The 25,804-nt window shown below is 43.4% G+C and overlaps 2 protein-coding genes across 9 annotated transcripts in view; both read right to left on the reverse strand.

The window, feature by feature from the left end:
* Positions 1 to 9,213: 9,213 nt before the first annotated feature.
* Positions 9,214 to 25,804, reverse strand: part of LOC133514307 (junction plakoglobin-like) — a 180,421-nt gene continuing 163,830 nt past the window's right edge. For all 8 annotated transcript variants that reach the window (XM_061845886.1, XM_061845885.1, XM_061845888.1 and 5 more), the window contains 3 exons: positions 25,374 to 25,495; positions 24,734 to 24,773; positions 9,214 to 9,353 (listed from right to left, as the gene is read on the reverse strand). In XM_061845886.1, coding sequence (XP_061701870.1) covers positions 9,217 to 9,353; positions 24,734 to 24,773; positions 25,374 to 25,495 — 299 coding nt within the window. In that variant the 3' untranslated portion in view covers positions 9,214 to 9,216. The remainder of the gene's footprint in view (positions 9,354 to 24,733; positions 24,774 to 25,373; positions 25,496 to 25,804) is intronic.
* LOC133514308 (uncharacterized) lies at positions 9,362 to 14,136 on the reverse strand. Its single transcript, XM_061845891.1, has 2 exons — positions 13,253 to 14,136; positions 9,362 to 13,150 (listed from the first exon to the last, which is right to left on the reverse strand). Exons 1-2 carry the CDS (start codon positions 13,381 to 13,383, stop codon positions 12,880 to 12,882), a joined length of 402 nt encoding a protein of 133 aa, XP_061701875.1. The 5' UTR covers positions 13,384 to 14,136; the 3' UTR covers positions 9,362 to 12,879.

Below are 25,804 nucleotides of genomic sequence, written 5' to 3' on the forward strand. Positions count from 1 at the left end.
TCAACACCATCGTCTCCGAACTCCTCTTCTCCAGGTTTCTCCAGCCCAGCGGCTCACTTGCCTTCTGCCAGTGAATTTATAGCTTCATTACAGCCAGGACACAACATGTGAGGCTGTGGGACCACCTCATCTACATGCAACAACAGCACTGGGACACTCCAAGGTTGATATTTATTATGCATTCTGTTTTAAACATGCATTTCTATTTATTTGTATTTATTATTTAATTCTTATTTGTATATAAGGCTCTCCAATTTTTTTGTAGTCATATAATGACAATAAATAGCATTCATCAGCCATTCATTTTATTATTGTAATAAATAATAATCATACATTCATCCATTTTCTTAGTCGCTTATCCTCACAAGGGTTGTGGGAGTTCTGGAGCCTATCCCAGCTGTCAATGGGCAGAAGGCAGGGCACACCCTGACCTGGTTGCCAGTCAATCACACCAAGGAGCAATTTCAAGTATTGAATTAATGTTGCATGTTTTTATGATGTGGAAGGAAACCGGAGTGCCCACAGGAAACCCACGCAGCCACGGGGAGAACATGCAAACTCCACACAGACGGGCTATCAAACCCGGGACCTCAGGACTGTGAGGTGACGCTTTCCAGCTCAACTTACCGTGCTGCCGAATAATAGTCATTCTTATTTATTACTAGAATTAAAATATTTCTCAAATTCTCCAAAAATTATAATCACTGTACCATCTTTGATAAATTACAACTAACCTTTTATCTCTCATTCCAATCCAAACAATCAGAGGAACAATTTACAAATGAAATGAGCCAGCATTTTTGCTGCCCCATTGGAGCCAATCCCAACGCAAACCCCATTCTCTACTAGCCTAAATGCAATGTTAGGTCTGACGGATCAGGTGAAGACTATTCAACGTTGGAGTCCAGCCCGCACCACGCCAAGATCTCCCTCCGATCCCCCCTTGCCTGAAACTACTACCCACTAAGATGTCAACGGCTTCTCCTCCACTACACTTAAGTAAATGAAGTGGTTGGTGTAGTAATCTTGTCATAGTAAAATTTATTTCCTTGATGAAAGCCCAATCTCAGTTAGTCAGTCTCTTTTGCGTTTGCTGTTTTCCAGTTTGAGATTTAAGATCGGCTGTGCAGGGCTCTTTGCTGTCAAATGCTTTTTGTTCACCATCTTGTGGTCAGATGACTACAGCACAAGGGCAATGATTTTGAATTTTCTGGCAGTTTGACTTTCCTAATCAAGTTTTTTTCTCAGTGCCTTAAGAAATTGCAGCATACAATCAGGCACGAACACAGCCAATTAAATAAAAACAAATGGGATTATGAATTTTGCAAAACCCTTCTTTACTCAGACCGCAGAAATGTGGTTGGAAATAGGATACTTTTACGTGTCAAACAAATGGATAACAAATTACTGTAGTTATGCTAATTAATTTATTTAATATAAAGGTGGAAAAACTATGCATAATCATACATTTGTTGAAGCATCATATCTCAGTGGCCTAAGACTTCTGCACACCTCTGATAAATGACTTGTTCATATTGTGACTTTGCAATCCTACCAGAAAATGTCAATAGTTAACGTAAAATAAATGAATAAATACACAAACAACTGCTGTAGGATACTAGTGATTGATGTGAGGGTAAAAGACATTCAGTGAATGGAATGTAACTCAAACAGTATACGTAGATAAAAAAAAAGCAGCAGACAGAATAGACACATTGAAAAAAGACTGATGAGTTTAAGATCATTAAAAAAATACATTAAATTAAAATTAAACTCAAGTAAATATATAATATGTAAACACACTCAGTCGGATTTGTAACCTTATTTCCCCCTCCTGATCTAAATTAGCCAACATCTGATTATCTGAAGGAGCTCAAAATGTTCCTGACAGATTATAGATTATCCTAGGGTGGGAGGTGTTTAAATTTAATGCAGTGTTCTGGTAAAATTTAACATATTTCAAAGGTTTATTTCTGAATATTGAAGTCAATTTGTTCAGATTTACCCAAGATTTGCCCTCATAGCGGATTTCTACATACAAAATTAATTGTATTTATTTGCATGCAATTTTGTGAGTTGTATTCAACTTTTGTGATTAGTGGAAAAGCATAACTAAAGTTAAGTGCATCCTCATTTGTCAGGTGGACACACATTTTAGATTGTCCATCAACCAATGACATTTCTGGGGAAGTTCAGTTCTTGAACACTTTTGCTGGATCCCGTGTGGCACTCACACCACACATGCTTCTGCATGCTTGAGTTTACCACAACACAAAATCAAGCAAGCCAGCAGCAGTTGCCTATTACTGTATAATAAATGTTGTTCAACGTGGGCTAAAACTCGTGAAATATTTGCATTTTATTAAGTATATGCAGCACTGCAGCAGTTGCATTTCTTATCAAAATAATCTAATATGACACTCGAAGATTCATTGTGATTGTAGTCCGAAAATTCTGATTCAAAGCCAGCACTCCCTGCGACCCTTGTGAGGATAAGCCACTATTTCAGGATGTACCCCACCTCTGGCCAAAATGGAGGGATAATCTCTCAGTTTGTGTGTGTTTTTAATGCATATCAAAATGAATTGCTTTTCAATTATGGGGTATCACCAGCAAGGGGCAGTATAGATTACAGTTCCTTTTCCTACACTATGTTTTAAATAAACTTCAGCGGTACAATAATTCATTAGGAAAATTTAAATAATATCCCAATAAACCTGAGCAGGCAATTGAATAAAATTATTATTATAAAACTATCTGTTTATTGGCTAGGTCAAGCTCAAAAGAATTCGAATCCATCCATCCATCCATTTTCTTATATTTCTCATTGTCACAGGGAGTGCGACCCTATCCCAGCTGTGAATGGGCAGGAGGCAGGGTACACCCTGAACTGGTTGCCAGCCAATCGCAGGGCACATTGAGACAAACAACCACACTCACAATCACACCTAGGGGCAATTTAGAGTGTCCAATTAATGTTGCATGTTTTTGGAATGTGGGGGGAAACCGGAGTGCCCGAAGAAAACCCACGCAGGCACGGAGAGAACATGCAAACTCTACACAGGTGGGTCCGGGATTGAACCTGGGACCTCAGAACTGTGAGCTCAACGCTTTACCAGATGATCCACCATGTTGCCAAGAATAGACATTGATTATAAAATATTATGTCAAATTGAAGGTGAATAACACTAGAAGTGAAAATAGACTTTACAAATTCTGATAAATTTCCATCAGAAAGACTGGACTTGACATAATTTAATCTCTATCCTATTAAATATTTTTAATGTGATTTGATACATTTTAGGAGTAAAGTATCCAATGTCATGAGCATCAAATACGAGAATATTAATTGTGGGGCCTGCTATTTGACTTTTATTTTCCATACAAGTAGTATACTCTAAATGAACATCAAAATCAAATAGGAAATTTTATTAAATTCTGATTAACAACTGTGTTAAAGGTTTTTTTTTGTGGTTGAGCTTTTGTGTGTGTGTGTGTGTGTGTGTGTGTGTGTGTGTGTGTGTTTTAACATGTAAGGTTTGAACTTATTTTGTGAGTATTTTGCAACCAAAAAAATAGTCATGACCTTGATGTAAGAAACAAAAATGTTGTCCACTGATCAACCAGTTCAAGCCTCAATCTTTAATACAATTAAATTCCTCCACCATTCTCTCTATGTCAAGGACAATCTCATTATGGTTGTTAAATCAGTATAGCAGTCCGTGAAATTTTAAACAAGTTGAATAAAAAGGAGTGGTACAGACTTTGTAGCCGAAAATGCTCAAAGGATTCAACATCTCTTTTGTTTTTTGGGGTTTTTTTGGGGGGCGAGTATCCAATGATCCACCCAAGCACAATGAGTTATTGGTGAGATTGTCTTTTTTTTTAAAAACTGCAAACATAATTGGCCAACATACCGCCAAATACATTTGAACTTTCCTCATTTGGTTCACAGTATCCAAAGGTGAACAATTAGTCGACACATTATACTACCATGCAACAACCACATCAGGACGTGTGAAGAGTTCAAATACACAGAGGAGACATCAAAAAGACAGCAGGGATACATGGGTAGCATTTAGCAGCAAATTAGGTCAATTTTGTGTGTGTCTGTGTGTGTATTATGTGACACCCAGAAAAAAAAGGATCATTGTTGAACATCAGACTTGGAACACACTGAATGCTCTTTTTATGAAGGAAGGATGAAAATATTCCTTGCATTTACTTCATAGTGTCAGTTGGATTTGTGAAATAACTTTTTTCAATTGCACCTCCTGCTGGTCGCGCATGCCTCAAACTGTCAATGAAACAAACATTTTCTTGTGATTGCTTTTAAAAGTTACCCGTGTTACGGTACACTTTCACCCCACTTGAACACATCATAACAAAATAACAGTTGTGTTATTTACAGTTACAATAAACACTTTCAATAAACTCTATCCTGAAAGTTCATGATTGCCAAATGGAATATTTTCCACCTTCAAAAAGGTTGAACAGGCTTTATTCTCCTTGTCATTAAGACCTTCAGAAGCTTCCTTCCTCCACAAATTCTTCTGGTCCTTTCTTTAATTGATTTGTTAATCATCTGTGTCGAATGGATTTTGTTTTTTGTTTCTGCAAGAAATAAAACAAGTATATTTCATACATACATTTCATAAATGTCATCTTCTCATGAAATCTTACAAAAATATTTGACTGAGGTATGGAACCAACCCAAAACATGGAACAATATTTATTTTTGTCATACATGTGATGTAGTATTGCCAATAATTATATAACTAAAGTATATCTTGGATATACATGTATACAACTTGGAATTTCTTCAAATATTGGCACATGTTGTTGTGTATGAGGTAAACATTAACATTGTCAGTTCTACACCTCACCGATTACACAGATGACCTTGGGAATTTCCAAACCTTGCTGGAAGTGTGCGTGGGTTTTCTTCGGGCACTCCGGTTTCCATCCCAGAAAACATGCGTTAATTGGAAATTCTAAATTACCCCTTAGTGTGATTGTGATTATGATTAATTGTTTGTCTCCATGTCCCTTGCAATTGGCTGGCAACCATTTCAGAGTGTACCCTGCCTCCTGCTAGGTGAGAGCTGTGATTGGGTCCAGCACTCCCACGACCCTCGTGAGGATATGCAGCTCAGAAAATGCAAGGATCGATATACAGAGAGAGAAAGAGAGAGAGAGATAAAACACAGAGCTACCGGGTACTTGGTGAATACAAATACTGCATTGACTGAACTTTTCCTTGCTTCCAAAAGGTGCATGGAGACTGCAACTTCCAAGGCATTGGCTTTACAGAAAGGTAAAGCTGAACATTCGTGTGAATAATAAGCCGCTCCAGGGAGATTTTCTCTAGAATGTAAACATGTTTATTTTTCTGCAGATTCATATGTTTAATTCCAAATGCTCCCAGTTAAATTTGGGCAGATATCCTGTCCTGTCCTTCCTCAATTTAAATAAATAAACATTTAACATTTATGATTAAATATAACATTTAGAACAAAGTGTCTCATAAAAGCACTTTTCGAATGGGAATGTGTGGGAATGAATTTAGTGGTCTCACGCTTGTATGTGTATCACTGGGAAATTTGCATTCTTAATTATTTCACAAGGAAATGCACGATTGTGACAATGTATCACCAAAGTTTGAAGTATTAAAAAAATATTAATTAAGTAAATATTATTTACTTTATATTATAATAGTAATATATTTTTCCAACTTATATAATAACATAAAAGACATATCAAAGGGGTTGGGCATGATTATTTTTGGGTGCAACTCACCTAAAGAATCTCCCATGTTTTGGGGAACATTAGTTATTAAATCATAAGCAATACACTAAAAGAGTTAGAGACATTTTGAATTCATTTTTCAAAGCTGATTCATGTTAGCTAGTGTTGGTGTGGAAAAAATGCCACCTCACATTTTGATTTAATTACAAGTTAAAGGTCTCCAATTAAAATAATTACTAATGAACAATGCATCTGGATGTATTTTCAATATGGGCTTTATAAAATGTTTTTTGTTACTGCGTGACAAAGAACAAATAAGTAGATATAGTGAACCCCTGCATTATTGTGGGTCAAAATTTGCAATTTCGCAATACTGTATTTTCTGATTTTTGGGCATCGGCTTTTTGGTTCTGCTTCATTTAAACATCATAGCTGCTCTGTTTCCAGTGTTGTCTCTGTCCTTTAGTTTCAGGGCTGAATGTTGCCAGGACTGCTGGGCTGCTCCCAGATTACTCATCAACCTTTGTATTTGACCTCCAGCCTGACTTTCACTCCTCACCAGAACATCCTTTTTACCTGCACAGTATTGGTCAGCATTGCCTTCCAGTCCTAGTTTCTTGAATCGCTTGCTTCAAGTTTAATCACCTCCTTTGGTTGAACTTTTGGTCTGGCTACTAGTGCTCACTCGTGATTTTCAGTTCATTACCTTGTTGGAATTTTGAGAATTTTGTCCCTGGCTTTTTCCTAGTGAGTATTTTTAGACTGAATGCTTTTTCTTCTTTTTCAGTGCAGCCGTGACGACAGCTCCGTCGTTGCCACGTCCGGTCCTTAGTTGTTTTGATACTTTATTTCGTTGTTTAATTATCATTTGCTACTTTGGGATCAATGTCAGCTTTTGGGTCATATTCCTTCTCTAACAACACACAAGACTTTTTTCGTGTTTGAAAATCCAATCTATTGGGACAGACAAAAGCAGTATAAGTATTTATCATCATGTGGTGTTGCAGAGGTTTAATTCATTGATTAAATTGGTTTTATTGTACTTTTTAAATAATGTCAAAATTGAAACTGGAAGAATATTTTGGGTTCCTTCTAGATGCAGCTATCAATAGCACCAGTAGACTTTTGACATTACAATTTCCTTCCCTGTAAGTGATGTAAAGGCATCTTAACAACTTGCTATTATTTGTGTAAAGTTTATCCATGTGCGATGTTGTAGGATGTATGGATAGGTTTCCAATGACGTCACCACCACCCTTAGACCAATTGGATAAATTAAAGATAGAAAAAAACTTCATGCTTCACCTATCACCTGTGTTCTCTGACCTCTATGACATACAAGATGGCGTAATTGGAAACCTATCCATTGGTTGGATAAAATTATTATTATTTGATAAATAAATTTGCTGTAGTTGAACGCTTGCGTTCCACTTCCAGGTTAGCGTAATTGTTAAGTTACAGTTTTATAAATTAACTTTGTCTCGACGAGCCAACCCGGGCGACAAGGCTGGTGGCGTTCTGGGACGAGCCACCCCGGCCGACCAGGTTGGCGGCCGGCTGGGACGAAAATGACCCACCCCAGCCGGCCAGCCTTGTCAGCCGGGGTGGCTCGTCGCAGCCGCCTGGGGTGGCTCATTTTTGGCACCGAGGTGGCTTATCATGACACCAAGCAGGGCCGCTTTACGGCATTGTCGCCACACGCAGCTGAGTGCGGCATTGTTGGCAGCGTTGTTCAGACCGCGATGGCTCATCTCCGCCGCGGAAGTGGATCAGACGGGGAGGTGGTTTGGCCGTGATCGCATATCATCTGAATATGGCTCGAAACAATAGGGTAATATTGCCCCGGTAACTTCACTCGATTGTGTGATGTTCTCTTCTTCGAAAAGAGCTTCTGTGTCAGAAGGGGCGTGTTCGTCTCCCATAGTCGGGTCCACCGCGTGTTTTCAATGGCAAATGTCTGGGGTGACGTCACGGACAGGGGATGCATTCAATATGGCAGCCTCTTCGATGTCGTCGAATGACACTTCCGCAACTGTGCACATGGATGACGCTCATATTTATTTTATTTTTTCGCATAGACATTGAAGTCATTGTTATAAGTATTTTTCATTACAATATCTATTTTAGAATGTTTGACGGGATGACATTTGACCTTTAAAGGTCCAATGACACCCATATATACATTTTAAAATAGATATTGTTATGAGAACTACACATAATATTATTCACTTGAATGTCTATACGAAAAAAAATGAGTGGAAAGCGTCATTAATGTCCAAATTTGTGGAAGTCTCTCTCGACATCCCAGTCGCAGCCATATTAGCTGCAACATCATTTGCAGATGTCACACTGGGACAGTTGCCATTGAGAAGACGCTGTGCCACCTGCTATGGGAGATGAACAAGAGAGATTTTCAGATTTTTCTGACGCCCCTTCTGAGATTAAAGCTCATTTTGAAGAGGAGAACATCTCACAATGGAGGTGAAAATGCGAATAGAGTCGACACACTGACACGAAGATAACAGCATATATTTAAATATTTCTGCAGTATTCATGAAATAAACATGTTATCTTCCATTGACATAGATCCCAATCAACTTTGTAGTTCTTCTCAACTCCTTTGTGTGCCCCCTTACGTCCATGATCCAGGGATCACAATTTGACAGGAAGTTGCTAATTAGGTTAAGGTCAATTTGATGTCTCCTCCTTTAGCTTGGTCCAGATTGGTGCCACCTTTGCGAGTCCAGACTTTGAGTGTAGAGGGTTAGGTTAGGATTAGGTTAGGACCCATGAAGACACTCTCACGGCAGGACGCCATCGAAAAATGCAGTTTTATAGAGTTCTGTGACGTCTCTGTCACCTCAGTTTGTGGGACCATGACTGCTACATTGTCATGTTTGTGCTAGCATGTTAATTAGGCTAGTATGCTCGCTAATACTTTGATCAGGCCCATGTGAAGGTGGCTTTTGTTGAGTAATAAAACTACCGAATGCTGTTGTTTTCATTGGTCCCCAACCACCGGACAACAGGCTGGGAATCCACCTCCACCCCTAAAAAAAATATGTTTTATTTATTTATTGTCTTTGGTTTGGTAACTTCCAGTTGACATATGCCTGGCAGTTCAGAAGCATGCAATGACAACAAATGTCTGGAAGAGTGAACACATCCGCCACCATTGACAAAAGGTTGCTGGTTTGTAAAATGCATGTAGTAACATGAACTGCTCCAAGGTGGAGAAAAGGTTGTGGACCACTGGTTTTAGTAAGATGGTTTCATGATTGTGTACATGCTGGATGCAAATGGTGTTGGTGCTTTATGAACATTCCATTTTAAATGGTTTTCTGCCAACTTCTGCCCTCTATACACAAAAAGAAACCTCTTTTGAGCAAAGAGATATAGATAGACAGATAAAACAATCTTTCCTCAGGTTAATTAGAAGGTTAAGTCTATACTATCTGCATTTACCTGTTAGAGTGGTTCAGGGTAGGTCTGTCTTGGGTCATAGGTCATGTCAGGTATGTAGGACTCATGGAGATCAGGATCTAATGGCAGAGTGTCCAGAGGCAGGTCAGCATAGCCATACGGAGGGTATGCGCCATCTAACTCTAAAAAGGTAACAGAGAGAAAGGCATGAAAAAATGTCATGCTGTAGTAGGGGTCTATTTTGTAAGAGACCATACCCCATATCCACTAAAACAAATGGATACCGGACAAAACAGATGCCTCATTTCTTTCCCATAGGAAAAAAGATTAACAGGAGGTGCCTCTGGGTGGGAGAAATTATATTTACTATGAGTTGATAGGGCTTGCACGGTGGACAACTGGTTCGAGCACCTGCCTCACAGTTCTGAGGACCGGGGTTCAAATCGTGGCCCCATCTGTGTGGAATTTGCATGTTGTCCCCTGTGACTGTGTGGGTTTTCTCCAGGCAGCCTTTCCTCCCACATGCCCAAAACATGCATGGTAGGTTAACTGGGGACTCTAAACTGTACGTAGATGTGAATGTGAGTGCGGATGATTATCTACATATAACCTGCTGGCAACAAGTTCCGGGTGTACCCCGCCTCCTCCCCAAAGATAGTTTGGATAGCCTCCAAGACTCAGCCAACATTTGTGAGGATAAGCAGCTCAGAAAAAGGATGGATACCCACTTGGCCCCTTCATATGAGTGCTGAGCTCATGGTGAGGAAGAATCACATTATCAGGCCAGGCCTCAAGTCGCAGGACCGACCACCATGGCCTTGACATTGAGCCCCACTCCCAGACCTGGCTCCAGAGGGGGACTCCAGTGACCCTTGTCTGGCCAAGAATGTCTAATTCTATTCTGTCTATTCTATAATTCTATTCTGTTGTGTATGTATCAACGAGGTTTCTGAACTGTGTTCTGTCTGGTTCCTCACCAAGGACCTGTTTCTTCTTGGTCACCCTGCCAGGGGAACAAAGACCCAGACAAGCTCCACAAACTGCTGAACGGATTGTCAGGACCACCCTACCCACTTCTGAAAACTTGCACTCCACTTGAACTGGGACCAGAGCGGGCAGGATCCTTTTGGACCCTCCACATCCTGGCCACCAGCTCTTCCAGGTCCTTCTATTGGGTAGATACTACCGATCAATGCTGATCAAAACTAGAAGGCATTCAAACAGTTTTTTCCCCTCTTGCAATTAAGTCATTAAAGTCTTGATCAGCGTACCTACTATTTTCTGCTTTGCACCGTTGTTGGGACACAGACTCACCATCCTCCTCGTCTAGTCAGTATTAGTATTAGCAGTAGATTATTGCACAATTCGTCATTTTTAACTTGCTCCCTTTGCACAACTGTCATTGCACTGGTTTGTAGTGGGAACCGCGAATGGGTGGGAGCTTTCTGTACAAGCTTAACATAATGTGGGGCATTGACGTAGTCTTTACTACAGTGGCTGAAATGAAGAAGACTGCATCTTGCACATCTGTGACTTTTAAAAGGAAAAGTTCCTATTGAGTAAATGTCTCATGTTCTTTGTTCTTGTTAGTTTTTTTGCTCTTCATCTCAGTACTCATCATGAATCTTGTACCATGCATCGACTGCCGGAGGCAAATTCCTTGTGTGTTGTTACATACTTGGCCATTAAAGTTGATTCTGATTCTGACAAACTTGTTTGGAAATTTACTGCATATTATTGAAAGTGTACAGAAAGAGCTCAACTTCACCAAACAAACATTCATTAATTAATTTTCCATATCATTTATCCTCACTAGGGTCGCAGGCATGCTAGTGCCAATAACAACTATCTTCGAGCGAGAGGCTGCGTACACCCTCAACCAGTTGTCAGCCAATCGCAGCAAACATATAAATAAACAGCCATTCATACTTAGGTTCACACCTCAAGCAATTTAGCATCTCCCATTATCCATGCATTCATGCTTTTGGGAAGTGGGAGTAAATCAGAGTACCCAGAGAAAATACACACAGGCAGAAAGGTGCCACATAGGCAAGGATGGATTTGAACCCAGGGCTTCAGAAATTTGAGGCAGATGTGCTAACCAGTCTCCATCATCACTACAACTAATTTAATGCTAAACTAAAATGAGTGGTTGCTATTAATGTTGGAAATAAATCAATCTTTTTGCATTCATAATAAGCTCTTCGAAGAAGACTTCCTATTTACCATTTGTGGATAAATGCCCTTGTTTTCATATTTTCGGAGGTTTCTAGTGAGTTTACAGGACACGGAGAAGATGTAATATTTTGTCTCAATATGTAGCGAGGAAAACGTTGCTGACATGACTGCAGGATGTTGATGTCACCAGATGTCAACAAATTAAGATAAACGCCTCCGGGCGGATGTGTCTTCACTGAATGAGAGGGTATTATTTTAAGCATTGGCCCGAGAGAAATGTATATATTTTCTACTGCACCAAGATATCAAACACTATGTGGACCTTAATTCTAAACTGTGTGCGTGTGTGTGTGTGTGTGTGTGTGTGTGTGTGTGTCTGTGTGCGTGCGAGAAAGAGAACAAAGTGAGAGAGTGGGTAAGCTTCTATGAAAAATGAAACAAAATACACACACTTTTACTTGAGCTTTTAGTAAAGATGGATGGACGATGGATTTAATCATACTACAACCTTTCCATCCATCCATCCATTTTCTTAGCCACTTATCCTCACGAGGGTTGCGGGAGTGCTGGAGCCTATCCCGGCTGTCAATGGGCAGGAGGCAGGGTACATCCTGAAGTGGTTGCCAGCCAATTGAAGGGCACATGGAGACAACCAGCCACTCTCAAAATCACACCTAGGGGCAATTTAGAGTGTCCAATTAATGTCACATGTTTTTGGATTGTGGGAGGAAACCCGAGTGCCCGGGGAAAACGCACGCAGCCTCGGGGAGAATATGCAAATTCCACACAGGCGGGGCCGGGATCCAACCATGGACCTCAGAACTGTGAGCCCACAACTTTACAGATGACCCACCGCGTGCCACTACTACCTACTGAAGGGAAAAAAAATTGGACAGAGCAAAATAAAGTTCTGTCAGTTTCTGTCAAACTGTGGTCCCTTAAACTGTACTTCTGGTACCCTTCAGCCTCCTCCTCTTTCACTTACAAAAAAAAAAAAAAAAATCTACAAGCAGGGAGATCAATCTACAAACATAATTAGCTATTGACAAATACTGTAACATGTTGAAATAGGATCTCAACAGCCCGGTTCCAAAATGTAAAATATCTGCCAAAAAACTCATTAAACTACATTAAAGTTCCCAAAACATTGTTCTCTGTCACGGACGAGACTCGGGGGTGGACCCAAATGCACGACTCAGGTGAGAGGTAAGCAGTGCGGAATAAGCCTTTATTCGTTCCAATGTCGGTTACCAGGGAGTCAGTCCAAACAAGCAGCAAGATCAGTAACGGCAGGCTTACGGGGTAGGTCGGGAGACAGGCGTTGGTTGGTACACAGGAGGTAGACGTCAGGAGTACGGTAGTGCGGGAACGAGGCACGAGAGGCAACGATCTAGCAGAGTAATAGTCGTCCCCCGGGTCCTATATGTACTGGGTCTTAATCAAAGGTCATGAGGCGCAGGTGTGCACCTTCAGATTAGCTGGTCACGCCCAGCCCTGGCTGGAATCCAGGAGCATGACAGAACCCCCCCCTCAACGGCCGGCTCTGGACGGCCCAGGAGCATCAGGGTGAGCCGCGTGAAAGTCCCTGATGAGGGAGCGGTCCACGACGAAGCGGGAGGGGATCCAAGAACGCTCCTCCGGGCCATATCCCTCCCAGTCCACCAGGTACTGGACCCCCCTTCCTCTGCGACGGGAAGACAGCAACCGGCGCACAGTGTACACCAACCCACCGTCGACCATGCGGGGGAGCGGGGGGGATTTGAGCGGAGGAGCCAGCGACGATGTGCGATTCGGGCGAAGTCTGCTGACGTGGAACGTAGGGTGCACCCTCATCGACCTGGGCAGTTTCAACGAGACGGCGACCGGGTTAATAACTTTGGAAACCGGGAACGGGCCAACGAACCTGGGAGCAAGTTTGCGGGATTCCGTCCGCAGCGGGAGATCTTTGGTGGAGAGCCACACTCGCTGTCCCACTCTGAGCTCTGGTGCGGCCCTCCTCTTGCGGTCTGCTGCGGCCTTGTAGGCGCTGCTCATGCGCAGCAGTGTCCTCCGAGCTGCTTCCCAGGTCCGTTTGCAGCGTCGCACCACGGCCAGGGCCGACGGAACTGTGGATTATGTGACCAGTGGAGGAAACAGGGATGGAGGATACCCATGCATGACATGGAGTGGAGCCATACCTGTTGAAGCGGAGGGCAGAGAATTGTGGGCATACTCCACCCACTTGATGTGCTGGCTCCACGTGCTCTGGTCCCCGGATGCCAGACATCGAAGACCGGTCTCTAATTCCTGGTTAATCCTCTAAATCTGGCCGTTAGACTCTGGGTGATGACCCGATGTCCGACTTGCTGAAGCGCCGATGAGGTTGCAGAACTCCTTCCAGAAACGGGCGCTGAATTGCGGACCCCTGTCCGAAACGATGTCCTGGGGTAGGCCGTGGTAACGGACGACCTCGTCTAATACCAACTGGGCTGTCTGCTTGGCCGACGGGATCTTCGGAAGCGGCACGAAGTGGACCATTTTGGAAAAACGGTCCACTATGGACAGCACCACTGTGTTCCCTTGAGAAGGCGGCAGGCCGGTGACGAAGTCCAGCGCGATGTGTGACCACGGACGAAAGGGGATGGACAGGGATTGCAACTCACCAACAGGCCGTAGGCGGGAAGTCTTATTGGCAGCACACACCGGGCAGGCGTTGACGAACTCCCTTACGTCCTTGCTGAGGTTAGGCCACCAGAACCTTTGTTCGACCACTGAACGTGTCTTCGCCATACCCGGGTGGCAGACCGTCTTGTTGGTATGGGCCAGTTGATGACGTCTCCCGGCAGAGATGGATGACGAACAGGCGGCCCGACGGACAATCCGCGGGTGACGGTGTCTCTCCCAGAGCCTCCTTCACCCGCGACTCGATCGCCCAGGTGAAACCGGCCACGAAGCACCCCGCTGGCAGGATAGTAGCGGCGTCTGAATCCGTGCGCCCTCCCTCGTCGATCCGCGAGAGTGCATCCGGCTTGCCGTTTTTGGAGCCTGGGCGGAAACACACCTTAAAGTGGAAGCGGGTGAAAAATAGGGCCCACCTGGCCTGACGGGCGTTCAACCTCTTCGCCGACTTCAGGTATTCAAGGTTCTTATGGTCCGTGAAGACAACGAACGGTACTTGCGAGCCCTCCAGCCAGTGCCGCCACTCCTCCAACGCGCTCTTGACCGCCAGCAGTTCCCTATCTCCCACGTCGTAGTTCCTCTCTGCCGGGGTCAACTTTCTAGACAGGAACGCGCACGGGTGGATCCTTCCATCCCTGGGACTCCTCTGCGACAAGACTGCTCCGATTCCTGAATTTGATGCATCCACCTCCACCACAAACTGGTTATCTGGGTCCGGAATAATGAGAACGGGTGCAGTAGTGAAACTTGCCTTGAGCCTGCTGAAGGCCTCCTGGCAGGTCCCGGACCAGTCGAAGAGGTTATGTGGCGGGGTGAGCGAATGCAGAGGAGCGGCCACGGAGCTGAAGTTCCTTATGAATTTCCTATAGAAATTGGCAAATCCCAGAAACCTCTGTATGTCCCTCATGTTGGTGGGGGTAGGCCACCGCAGCACCGCGTTGACCTTCCCGGGATCCATCCGTATCTCTCCCTCAGCCAGGACGAAGCCCAGGAAGGACACGGATGCCCGATGGAACTCACACTTCTCCATATTCACGTATAATTGGTGCTGCTGCAGACGCCGGAGCACCTCTCTGACTTGTTGAATGTGAGAGGTTAGGTCTGCTGAAAAGATGAGAATATCATCCAGATAAACAAAGACAGATCTGTTCAGGAACTCCCGAAGCACGTCGTTGATGAAGTTCTGAAAGACGGCCGGAGCGTTAGTCAGTCCGAAGGGCATCACCAGATACTCATAGTGCCCTGTGGGGGTGTTGAATGCCGTCTTCCACTCATCCCCTTCCCGAATCCGCACCAGGTGGTAAGCGCTGCGCAGGTCGAGCTTGGTGAAGATCCGGGCTCCCTGGAGGAGTTCGAATGCTGTAGAGATAAGCGGCAAAGGGTACCTGTTCTTGACTGTGATGTCGTTCAGGCCTCGGTAGTCGATGCAGGGTCGCAGCGTGGAGTCCTTCTTCTTGACAAAAAAAACCCCGCACCGGCTGGTGAGGATGAGGGGCGAATGAGTCCGGCTGCCAGCGAGTCCTCGATGTAGTCCCTCATGGCTTGATGCTCTGGTCCGGTTAAAGAGAACAGTTTCCCTCTGGAGGAGAGGTGCCTGGCAGGAGTTCAATCGCGCAGTCCTATGACCGATGTGGCGGCAGAGACTTTGCTTTAGATTCAGAGAAGACCTCCCGTAGGTCATGGTAGCAGGAGGGCACTGCGGTCAGGTCCAGGGCGGTACTAGGTTCTGTTAGCCGAACCGGCGCAACTTGAATACCCCTGTCTCTCCGGACAGCGACACAGCGACTGAGACAGTCCTCTCCCCAAGTCTTGATCTGACCCGTGGTCCAATCTATGTGCGGATTATGTTCTTTGAGCCACGGGCTGCCCAAGATGATGTCGCTACTACGTGCGTCGAAGACATGAAAGCTAATACACTCCGAGTGAGCGTCCGGAAAGCTCATACGTAGCGTCTGAGTGCGATGTGTAACCCGACAAAGGAACTTGCCGTTGGCGGCATAGGCGTGACGAAAACGTTGCGTGGGAAAGGTTGCTGCCCCCAGCTCCTCGACCACGCAGGGATTTATCAGATTTGCTTCCGACCCAGAATCAATGAAAGCCGTCACAGAGCATGAACGGGAGTCCGTTCCCAAGGTGAGGTGAAGAAGGGACCTCCCTGACCCCGTCGCGGTGTACCGCACACTCACCGGAGTAGCGATCCTGATGTCAGAATGCCCTGGTCGAGTCGGGCAACGGGCGATCAAGTGTCCCAAACGCCCGCAGTAAAAACAGCGTCCCTCTCGTCGCCGACGTAAGCGGTCCTCCGCTGAGCTGCCAAGCCCCTCCACTTGCATGGCTTCCGGTGAAGCTGACAACACGGGTGGCCGGGAAGCGGAAACAACCGGACTGCGACTCTCCCTCTCCTCCTCCCTCAGGCCCTCCATCTGTCTCTGCACGGTGAGGCGCTGGTCCACCTTGAGGCCAATGCGATGAGGGAGTTAAGCGAAGGCGGAAGATCCATGGCCACGAGGTGACCACGGATCAGTGGGGACAGTCCCTCGTAAAACGCGTCATGGAGGGCTTCCTCATTCCAGCGGCTCTCGGCAGCCCGAATCCGGAACTCGATGGCGTAGTCGGACACGCGGCAATGCCCCTGGCGAATTGTCATGAGTGACGACGCCGCCTGGCGTTCCGGAGCCGCATACTGGAACACCTGGGTGAGCGCGCAGACGAAGCTCGCCCATGAGCGGCAGGTCTCCGAGTTACGGCTCCACTCGGCGGTGGCCCATGCCTCCGCCATCCCTGTCATGTGGGAAATGACGAAGGCGATCCGGGAGCGGTCCGTGGGAAAAGCGGGAGCTTGCAGCTCAAAGTGGAGATCACACTGCGCCAGGAAGGGCTTGACGTTACCGGAGTCGCCTGAGAACCGCTCTGGTCGAGAGAGCGGAGTGATGGTGGCACGGGGAGGCACAAGAGCGGCCGCGCTAGCTTGGGAGGCTAGCCACGGTTGCAGCTGGGTGCAGAGCTCCTGGATCTGGTGAGTCATACCCTGGAGAGCAGCCTCTTGCTCACCCAGGCGTTTGCCCTGCACTTGCAGCGCACGGCGAATGGCTTCAGAGTCGGCTGGGTCCATGTTCTTGGCTAGATCGTTCTGTCACGGACGAGACTCGGGGGTGGACCCAAATGCACGACTCAGGTGAGAGGTAAGCAGTGCAGAATAAGCCTTTATTCGTTCCAATGTCGGTTACCAGGGAGTCAGTCCAAACAAGCAGCAAGATCAGTAACGGCAGGCTTACGGGGTAGGTCGGGAGACAGGCGTTGGTCGGTACACGGGAGGTAGACGTCAGGAGTACGGTAGTGCGGGAACGAGGCATGAGAGGCAACGATCTAGCAGAGTAATAGTCGTCCCCCGGGTCCTATATGTACTGGGTCTTAATCAAAGGTCATGAGGCGCAGGTGTGCACCTTCAGATTAGCTGGCCACGCCCAGCCCTGGCTGGAATCCAGGCGCATGACATTCTCAATTGTGAGATAGTGATACACAGACAGGAATAGAAAAAAAAAGTGACAGTTTTACGATTCAACCAACCACACCAAGATTTTCCAAACCTCTGCTAGTATAGAAGTGATTAAAGCGTGTCAACAATTCTAAATTGTTCCTAAGTTTTTCGCGGTTATTGGGACCAGAACCACCTCCAAAAAGTGAAAACCCGCAAAGTAGCGGGGATGTAGTATTTTTATGTGGGTACCAGAATGTTTAAAATATGTAAACAGTATTTGTATTTGGCATATTTGAGATAAAAAGAGCTATTGAGTTATATATTTAATTTCAAAACATGTCACTGTAATATATACAGTATTATAAAATTATAATATAAATTTAAATTAAAAAACATATTATTTTACTGTATAGTTACCATTCATCACTCGGAGACTCTTCTGCTGGAGGTGGTAGTGATGTAGCTTTGAGATGGGGAGTTGTTTGTTTTGTGTGTGTGTGTGTGTGTGTGTGTGTGTGTGTGTGTGTGTGTGTGTGTATGTGGGTACCAGAATATTTAAAATATGTCACTAGTACAGCATTTATATGTTGCATATTTAAGACAAACATTTTCAACAGTACAAGTGTCTAGTTAAATCTTTATTTATACAACTTTGTGCCTTGCAATTTGTACATCATTATCATTCCTCTTCCACTGGAGGTGCTGACAGTGTAACAGAGGTTTTTATTTTCGAGGAAAAAAACATTGTGATGGGGAGTTGTTCTCTTTGTTTTTTATTCTTCTCCAAAATTCCCCTGTACAAGGACATAACCCTGTAAACACATCTGCAAAACTCGATAGCTCGTACCATGTCATCAATGTCTTGTGCAAATTGTTGCATTGCTCTTGCCATGTTGCACAACTGTTGCAAATTCTCCAGGGTAAGGACACACTTTTCACTCTTTTTCATCTTTGTCTTCGTCTTCTCCCTCACTTGCAGACTGTGTCATCTCAAGGAGGTCATCATTAGTCAGTGGGTCCGAGTGGCAATCAATAAGGGCGGAGACGTCTTGCTCTGTCATGTCGACAAATCCTTCATGCCTTCTGATGCGAGCCAGCTTCAACGCCTTCTCCACAGCTGAGTGATGAACTTGATCAGGAGTAAAGCCAGAATACAGAATAGTTGTGCACCATTTTCGGCCATAATTTCTTCCAGCTATAATTTATGGTCTCACTTTTCACATCCCAATGTGTGCTGGATATTACGCAAACATGTACCTACATCGTAACAACGTCCTTAATGCTTAATTTTCTGCTGTCGTCGTCTACTGGCGAGATGAGGACCTCCATCGTAGAATTAGTGAAGTGTCCCTTAAAGGCACGAATGTCACCTTGATACATTGCCTGAATGAGAAATGTGGTGTTCAGAGGAAGAAACTATCTGCACCCCGTCATACTGAAGGTCCATTGCATGGTCTCCTGCACAGTCCATCAGGAGAAGGGCCTTAAAATGAGGCCTTTTTCAGATAGATACACCTTCACCTGGGGAATGAAGCAATGGAAGAACCATTCAAGTGTCAGAGGTTCTGTCATCCAGGCCTTGGAGCTATGCATCCAGTATATGGGTAGTATAGCTTTATTTTTGTTTTTTAATGCCCATGGATTTTTCACTTTATAAATAAAGTCTGGTTTCAACTTAATACCAGCAGCATTGCCACACATTACAACAGTCACACGGTCCTCGTGGGGCTGGCCCCTTCACTTCTTCCCTGAAGAAGAATGTGTGTGAAGGCTTCCTTTTCCAAAAAAGACCTCTTTCGTCGATGTTGAAAACCTGCTCGGGAAAGTAGTCTTCCTCACTGATGAGGTTCGGAAATTCTTCCTCCACATAAGGATGAGCAGCATCACTTTCTATGGAGGAAGCCTCGCCATACAGAGAAATACTTTTGAGCCCGTAATGCTTCTGAAATCTTTCAAACCAACCTATGGTTGCTGAAAAGCCTGGTCCTCAAGGGCATGAATCACTCCTTGCAGTGCTAGTGCTGGCTTGAGGTTCATCGGCACTCTCTTTAGCCTCTTTATCATCGTCAACGGGCAGGATTTGATCATAGAGGACTTTCGCCTTTGTTCTGATCATGTTGGTGTCCAAAATAACCACTTTCTTTCTGCAAGCCGCTATCCACAAAGTCAATGTCGCTTCCATGTGTACAATGCTCTTATTTCACAGAGTCACCACACGTTTCGCTTCCCTGTTGAAAGTTATGGACACGGTTTTCCCTCATCCTTCTTTTTGTAGTGGACTGTCAATTCATCCACGCCATAATTAGCAGTCAACAGTGTAGAAAATGGCGAAAAGGAAGTACAAGGGAAAGGGTGGAACGGAAGATGTTGGGTGAGGCTTCAATGATGCGCAGCCAATCAGCTCATGAGATAAATCCACACATACTCTCAATGGGTAATGTCGTGCCAGGGACCAATCACGCGCCTTGTATCAATGCGTGTTCCCATAATATGCTGATCTGGCAGATTTTTTTTTTTTTTTTTTGGTGGGAAAAAAAAAACGCAAAGCTCTGAACCCACAAAAAGTCAAGCTTGAGTATCAGAAACAGCTTTAATTTAATGTAAAACCCGAGAATTTTTTCTTGTCAGTGCTGCCCTGGTACGACATACAGAATAAAGAACAGGAACAACAGCCACAAGAACAAGAGACATTTCTGTTTATAGGAACTGTTCCTTATAAGACGTGCAAAATGTAAAATCTATATAGACAAGTGTGTTAACAATGTCAATTGTGCAAAGGGAGCAATCTAAAGTAACTAATCGTGTGGTCTGCAAAATATAAAAAAAAAAATATATATATATATATATATATATATCTTCTTTTTTTCCTTTCGGCTTGTCCCGTTAGGGGTCACCACAGCGTGTCATGTTTTGCCATCTTAGCTTATCTTCTGCATCTTCCTCTCTAACCCCAACTGCCCTCATATCTTCCCTCACCACATCCGTAAACCTTCTCTTTGGTCTTCCTCTCGCTCTTTTGCCTGGCAGCTCCATCCTCAGCACCCTTCCACCAATATACTCACTCTGTTCCCTCTGAACATGTCCAAACCATCGAAGTCTGCTCTCTCTAATCTTGTCTCCAAAACATCCAGCTTTGGCTGTCCCTCTAATGAGCTCATTTCTAATCCTATCCAACCTGGTCACTCCGAGCGAGAACCTCAACATCTTCATTTCTGCCACCTCCAGTTCAGCTTCCTGTTGTTTCTTCAGTGCCACCGTCTCTAATCCGTACAACATGGCCGGCCTCACCACTGTTTTGTAAACTTTGCCCTTCATCCTAGCAGAGACTCTTCTGTCACATAACACACCAGATACCTTTCGCCAGCTGTTCCAACCTGCTTGGACCCATTTCTTCACTTCCTTACCACACTCACCATTGTCCTGGATTGTTGACCCTAAATATTTGAAGTCCTCCACCCTCGCTATCGCTTCTCCCTGTAGCCTCACTCTTTACCCTCCACCTTTCTCATCACGCACATATATTCTGTTTTACTCCGGCTAATCTTCATTCTTCTCCTTTCCAGTGCATGTCTCCATCTTTCTAATTGTTCGTCTGCATGCTCCCTGCTTTCACCGCATATTACAATATCATCTGCGAACATTATGGTCCATGGGGATTGCAGTCTAACCTCATCTGTCAGCCTATCCATTACCTCTATTTATGTATATATATATATATATATATATATATATATATATATATTATATATATATATATATATATAGCGAGAGAGAGAGAGAGAGAGAGAGAGATACAGTGAAGAAAATAAGGATGTGAGCACCCTGCTATATTGCAAGTTCTCCCACTTAGAAATCATGGAGGGGTCTGAAATTTTCAATGTAGGTGCATGTCCATGGTGAGAGAGGTAATCTGAAAAGAAAAATCTAGAAATCCCAATGTATGATTTATTTGTGTGATACAGCGGCAAATAAGTATTTGAATACCTGTCTATCAGCTAAAATTCTGACCCTCTGAAACCTGTTAGTCCGCCTTTAAAAGTCCACCTCTACTCCGTGTATTATCCTGAATCAGATGCACCTGTGTGAGGTATGCCAAAAAAAGCATCTTGGTGACAAAAGGTCCACTGTTGGAGCAATCATTAGAAAATGGAAGAAGCTAAACATGACGGTCAATCTCAATCGAAGTGAAGTCCCATGCAAGTTATCACCTCGTGGGGTCTCAATGATGTTTATAAAGGTGAGGAATCAGCTTAGAACTACACAACAGGACTTGGTCAATGACCTGAAAAGAGCTGGGACCACCGTTTCCAAGGTGACTGTTGGTAATGTACTAAGACGTCATGGTTTGAAAACATCCATGGCACGGAAGGTTTCCCTGCTTAAACCAACACATCTCAAGGCCCGTCTTAAGTTTGCCATTGACCATTTGGATGATCCAGAGGAGTCATGGGAGAAAGTTTTGTGGTCAGATGAGACCAAAATTGAACTTTTTGGTCATAATTCCACTAACCGGGTTTTGAGGAAGACGAATGATGAGTTCCATACCAAGAACACAATCCCTACTGTGAAGCATTGGGGTGTTAGCATCATGCTTTGGGGGGCTTTCTGCACATGGGACAGGACGATTGCAGTGTATTAAGGAGAGGATGACCGTGGCCATGTATTGTGAGATTTTGGGGTACCACCTCTTTCCCTCGGTCAGAGCATTGAAGATGGGTTGTGGGTGGGTCTTTCAACATGACAATGACCCGAAGCAAACAGCCAGGAAAACAAAGGAGTGGCTCCGTAAGAAGCATATCAAGGTCCTGGCGTGGCCTAGCCAGTCCCCATACCTAAACCCAATAAAAAATCTTTGGAGGGAGCTGAAACTGTCCAATCTAGAGAAGATCTGTGTGGAGGAGTGGGCCAAAATCCCTCCTGCAGTGTGTGCAAACCTGGTGAACAACTACTGGAAACATTTGACCTCTGTAACTGCAAACAAAGGCTACTGTACCAAATATTGACATTGGTTTTCTCAGGTGTTCAAATACTTATTTGCAGCTGTATCACACAAATAAATTGTTAAAAAAATCATATACTGTGATTTCTGGATTTTTCTTTTCAGATTTTCTCTCTCACATTAATAACATACTAAAAATCATGCATTTCATGACAGTGGCCCTTTAATGTCCGCATTGCTCATATTCTCACCAGAGACACATCAATGATCTTCTAAAATGTACAGAGGACTCACTCCACATAGAAACTGAATGAACCTCACAGGTCAAGAGGTGCCATTCTGACGCTTTTTCTTTTAAAACATTTTAACGCACCGCACCATGAAATGAGCATATTTTTAACTAACTTATTTACCTTACGAAAAATACGGATCTTTGAATGAAAGACATTACAGTGTGCAAGCTCAAGCACATGAGTTTCTTGTGATTAAAATGTATATACAAGACAAGAATACTAATACGATCTGAGCATGAGCATGTGGGAACACTGAAGGATTGCTCTCACTGAGATCATATTAAAATACATCTTCTATGTAGTTGGAACGACCATTTGGACGTAACAGATAAAGTTTAGTGTCTGAGGGCAAATGCCAAGGGGATGGAACATTTATGGACTTTACAATCTGGATGCTTGGAGTGCCAGATGGAAGGAGACTTGCAGGTGTGACAAGAAGATACTGGTTATAGAAAGAGACTGCCAGAGTGTATTTTATATACAAGCATATGGCAAAATAGATTATCAGATTACCAGACAAGATTTCCAATTATCTCCTGGAGCCTGCTTGCAATATAGGCCGTAAACAACATGTCAACACGTAATAAGAATTGTTTCATAATTCTACCGACCACTGTACAGTTTGTCTCAGTGATGCAGTATGTAGTTCAGGCTAGTTTTTTTCAGTGTCTTCATCCATCCATCCATTTTCTTCACCGCTTAACCTCATGAGGGTTGTGGGAAGTGCTGGAGTCTATCCCAGCTGTCAACAGGCAGGAGGCGGGGTACACCCTGAACAGGTTGCCAGCCAATCGCAGGGCACATTGAGACAAACAGCCGCACTCACAATCACACCTAGGGCCAATTTAGAGTGTCCAATTAATGTTGCATGTTTCTGGAATGTGGGAGGAAACTGGAGTGCCCGGGGAAAACCCACGCAGCCTCCGGGAGAATATGCAAATTCCACACAGGCGGGGCTGGGATCCAACCATGGACCTCAGGCTGGAGGGTGTTCCAGCATGAACTGCATTTTTAAGGTCATAGCACAACATGTCAACCAGATACAGGTCTAGACTGTAACTAGACCATTCCAAAAACTTTTTTTTTTTTCCACGACATTCAGAAGTTGACTTCGGGGCAGAGCAGAGCCTTAGCGCACTCCAGCCTTAGGTCATGAACTGATGGCAAAACATTCTGTATCAGGATTTTCTAGTCAGGAGCAGAGTTCATGCAAACAATCACAGCAAGTCAGACTGATACATGTCAATTTATTTCTCATCTGTTCCTAAATTTCTTTACATGATTACATTGGGAGCAAGTTTTTGAGATCTTTTGTCTGATTGAATTTTGTCAGACAGATTCTTAATTGCAGTGGTCTGGAGGTAATCGGCCTTTGGTGTTTTCAGTGAAAATGAACTCAGCTTTCCCCAAATTTTGATTATCACTGTAAATTCGTGCTTGAATAAGGAAGGCAATTACTTCTTCAAAGAGGGCCAGGTAGGTTTCAATATTTTTTTCTTCATAAATTAAATCACTTTTAAAATCAGCACATTATGTTGAATTGGGTTATATTTGTCTAATATTTATATTTGATTCATGATCTTGAGCATTGAAGTGGGGAAACTATGCAAAAAGAAAATTGAGAAAGAATCAAATATTTTTTTCACTGACAATGTAACTGGTTAATTTTGAATTGTCAGAAAACTTGAGCTATTCTAAATAAAAACACCACAAAATTAAATGAATAAATAGCATAAATGTATAAGAATAACTAATGAGTACAGTATCATTTTTGCCATCTGTCAATTAGGGCACCAATCAATTCGCTACAATCAAAAAGGGGTGCCACTAAACACATTGCAGTCCAAAATTTATCTTTCTAAAATAGAGCTTATCATGAATAAAAAGATGGAACTGACTAAGCACTGTAAACCTTACACAAGTTAAAGCGTGTCTTACATTTCTGCATAGCTCCAGCAGTGAAGTGCCACCAAAAAATTCATGATAGTAGATAAAGTTGAAAACTGTCAAACTCACCATCAGCCAAGTATGTAGACTCCAAAGGAACTGCGTGAGCCTTCAGAAGAACATAAATCAGTAAATAATACACAACCACATTCAGTGATTAACCAAAGATCATCAGTTTTCATATGAGTGGAATAGTTGCTGCAGGGAGTGCTACTTTCAAAATTAGAATAGTGCATATATAGTTAGGTGGTCACAGAATTGTATGGTCATAAATAATTTTAAAATATTAGAATTTACTCATTACTCTGCTGAAATAGAGTAACTCTCCCAATTTCCCCATCACCATTGTGTCTGTTTCAAAATCGTGTATGTAATTTATAAATAGCAGAGAAGTGAAAATAACAATAACATTTGATCAAATTCAGCTATTTTTAGAACCCTACCAATGAATATTCCAAGTTGTAATCAAGTATAGTGTTGTGGCATATAATAATTTTGTGTATCATTACAATTTAAATACTGGAGTCGGATAGATTGAATTGATTATAGGAAAAAAGAATATATATTTTTCTAAGCATCTTGATGACATTTGTTGATAGTTAATGTAGACATCCTTTGAGACTTAAATGTCATGTAATTGTTAAAAATAATAATAATAATAATTAAAAAAAATAATGTAATGTTACCATGACATAAAGATAATTCTTACCATTTCCCAGGCAGAAGGGTCATGTTTGAAAAGCGAGTGTGTCAGCTCCACTGACACCCTTTTCCTGTAGTCTGAGCTTTTGTCCTCTGAAATTCGAAATAGCACTGCTGCAGCATAGGTGGCTGTAGAGGGATATCAAAGTTCACATTTACATTAAGTTAACCTCACTGAAGAAGTGTCCTTTAGAAATGTAACTGCAAGAATCTGAACCAGTTTTACCAATACATTTCGTGGATCATAGAAATATGTTGCAAATGAAAACTGTTGAAGACTTTTGCAAATGATATAACCAGCTACGGGCATGGTTTAAATGGGTAGTAAATGCATGTGAAATTATGCACAGCAGCAGTTTTATAAAGAATATTTTGTCATTAAAAAAACAAAGACAACAATGGCACTTTTGAGTAGAGCCGGTTCTTGGAATACAGTAC

The sequence above is a fragment of the Syngnathoides biaculeatus genome, chromosome 16 (genome assembly GCF_019802595.1).
Source record: "Syngnathoides biaculeatus isolate LvHL_M chromosome 16, ASM1980259v1, whole genome shotgun sequence".
In the NCBI taxonomy this organism is placed as follows: domain Eukaryota; kingdom Metazoa; phylum Chordata; class Actinopteri; order Syngnathiformes; family Syngnathidae; genus Syngnathoides; species Syngnathoides biaculeatus.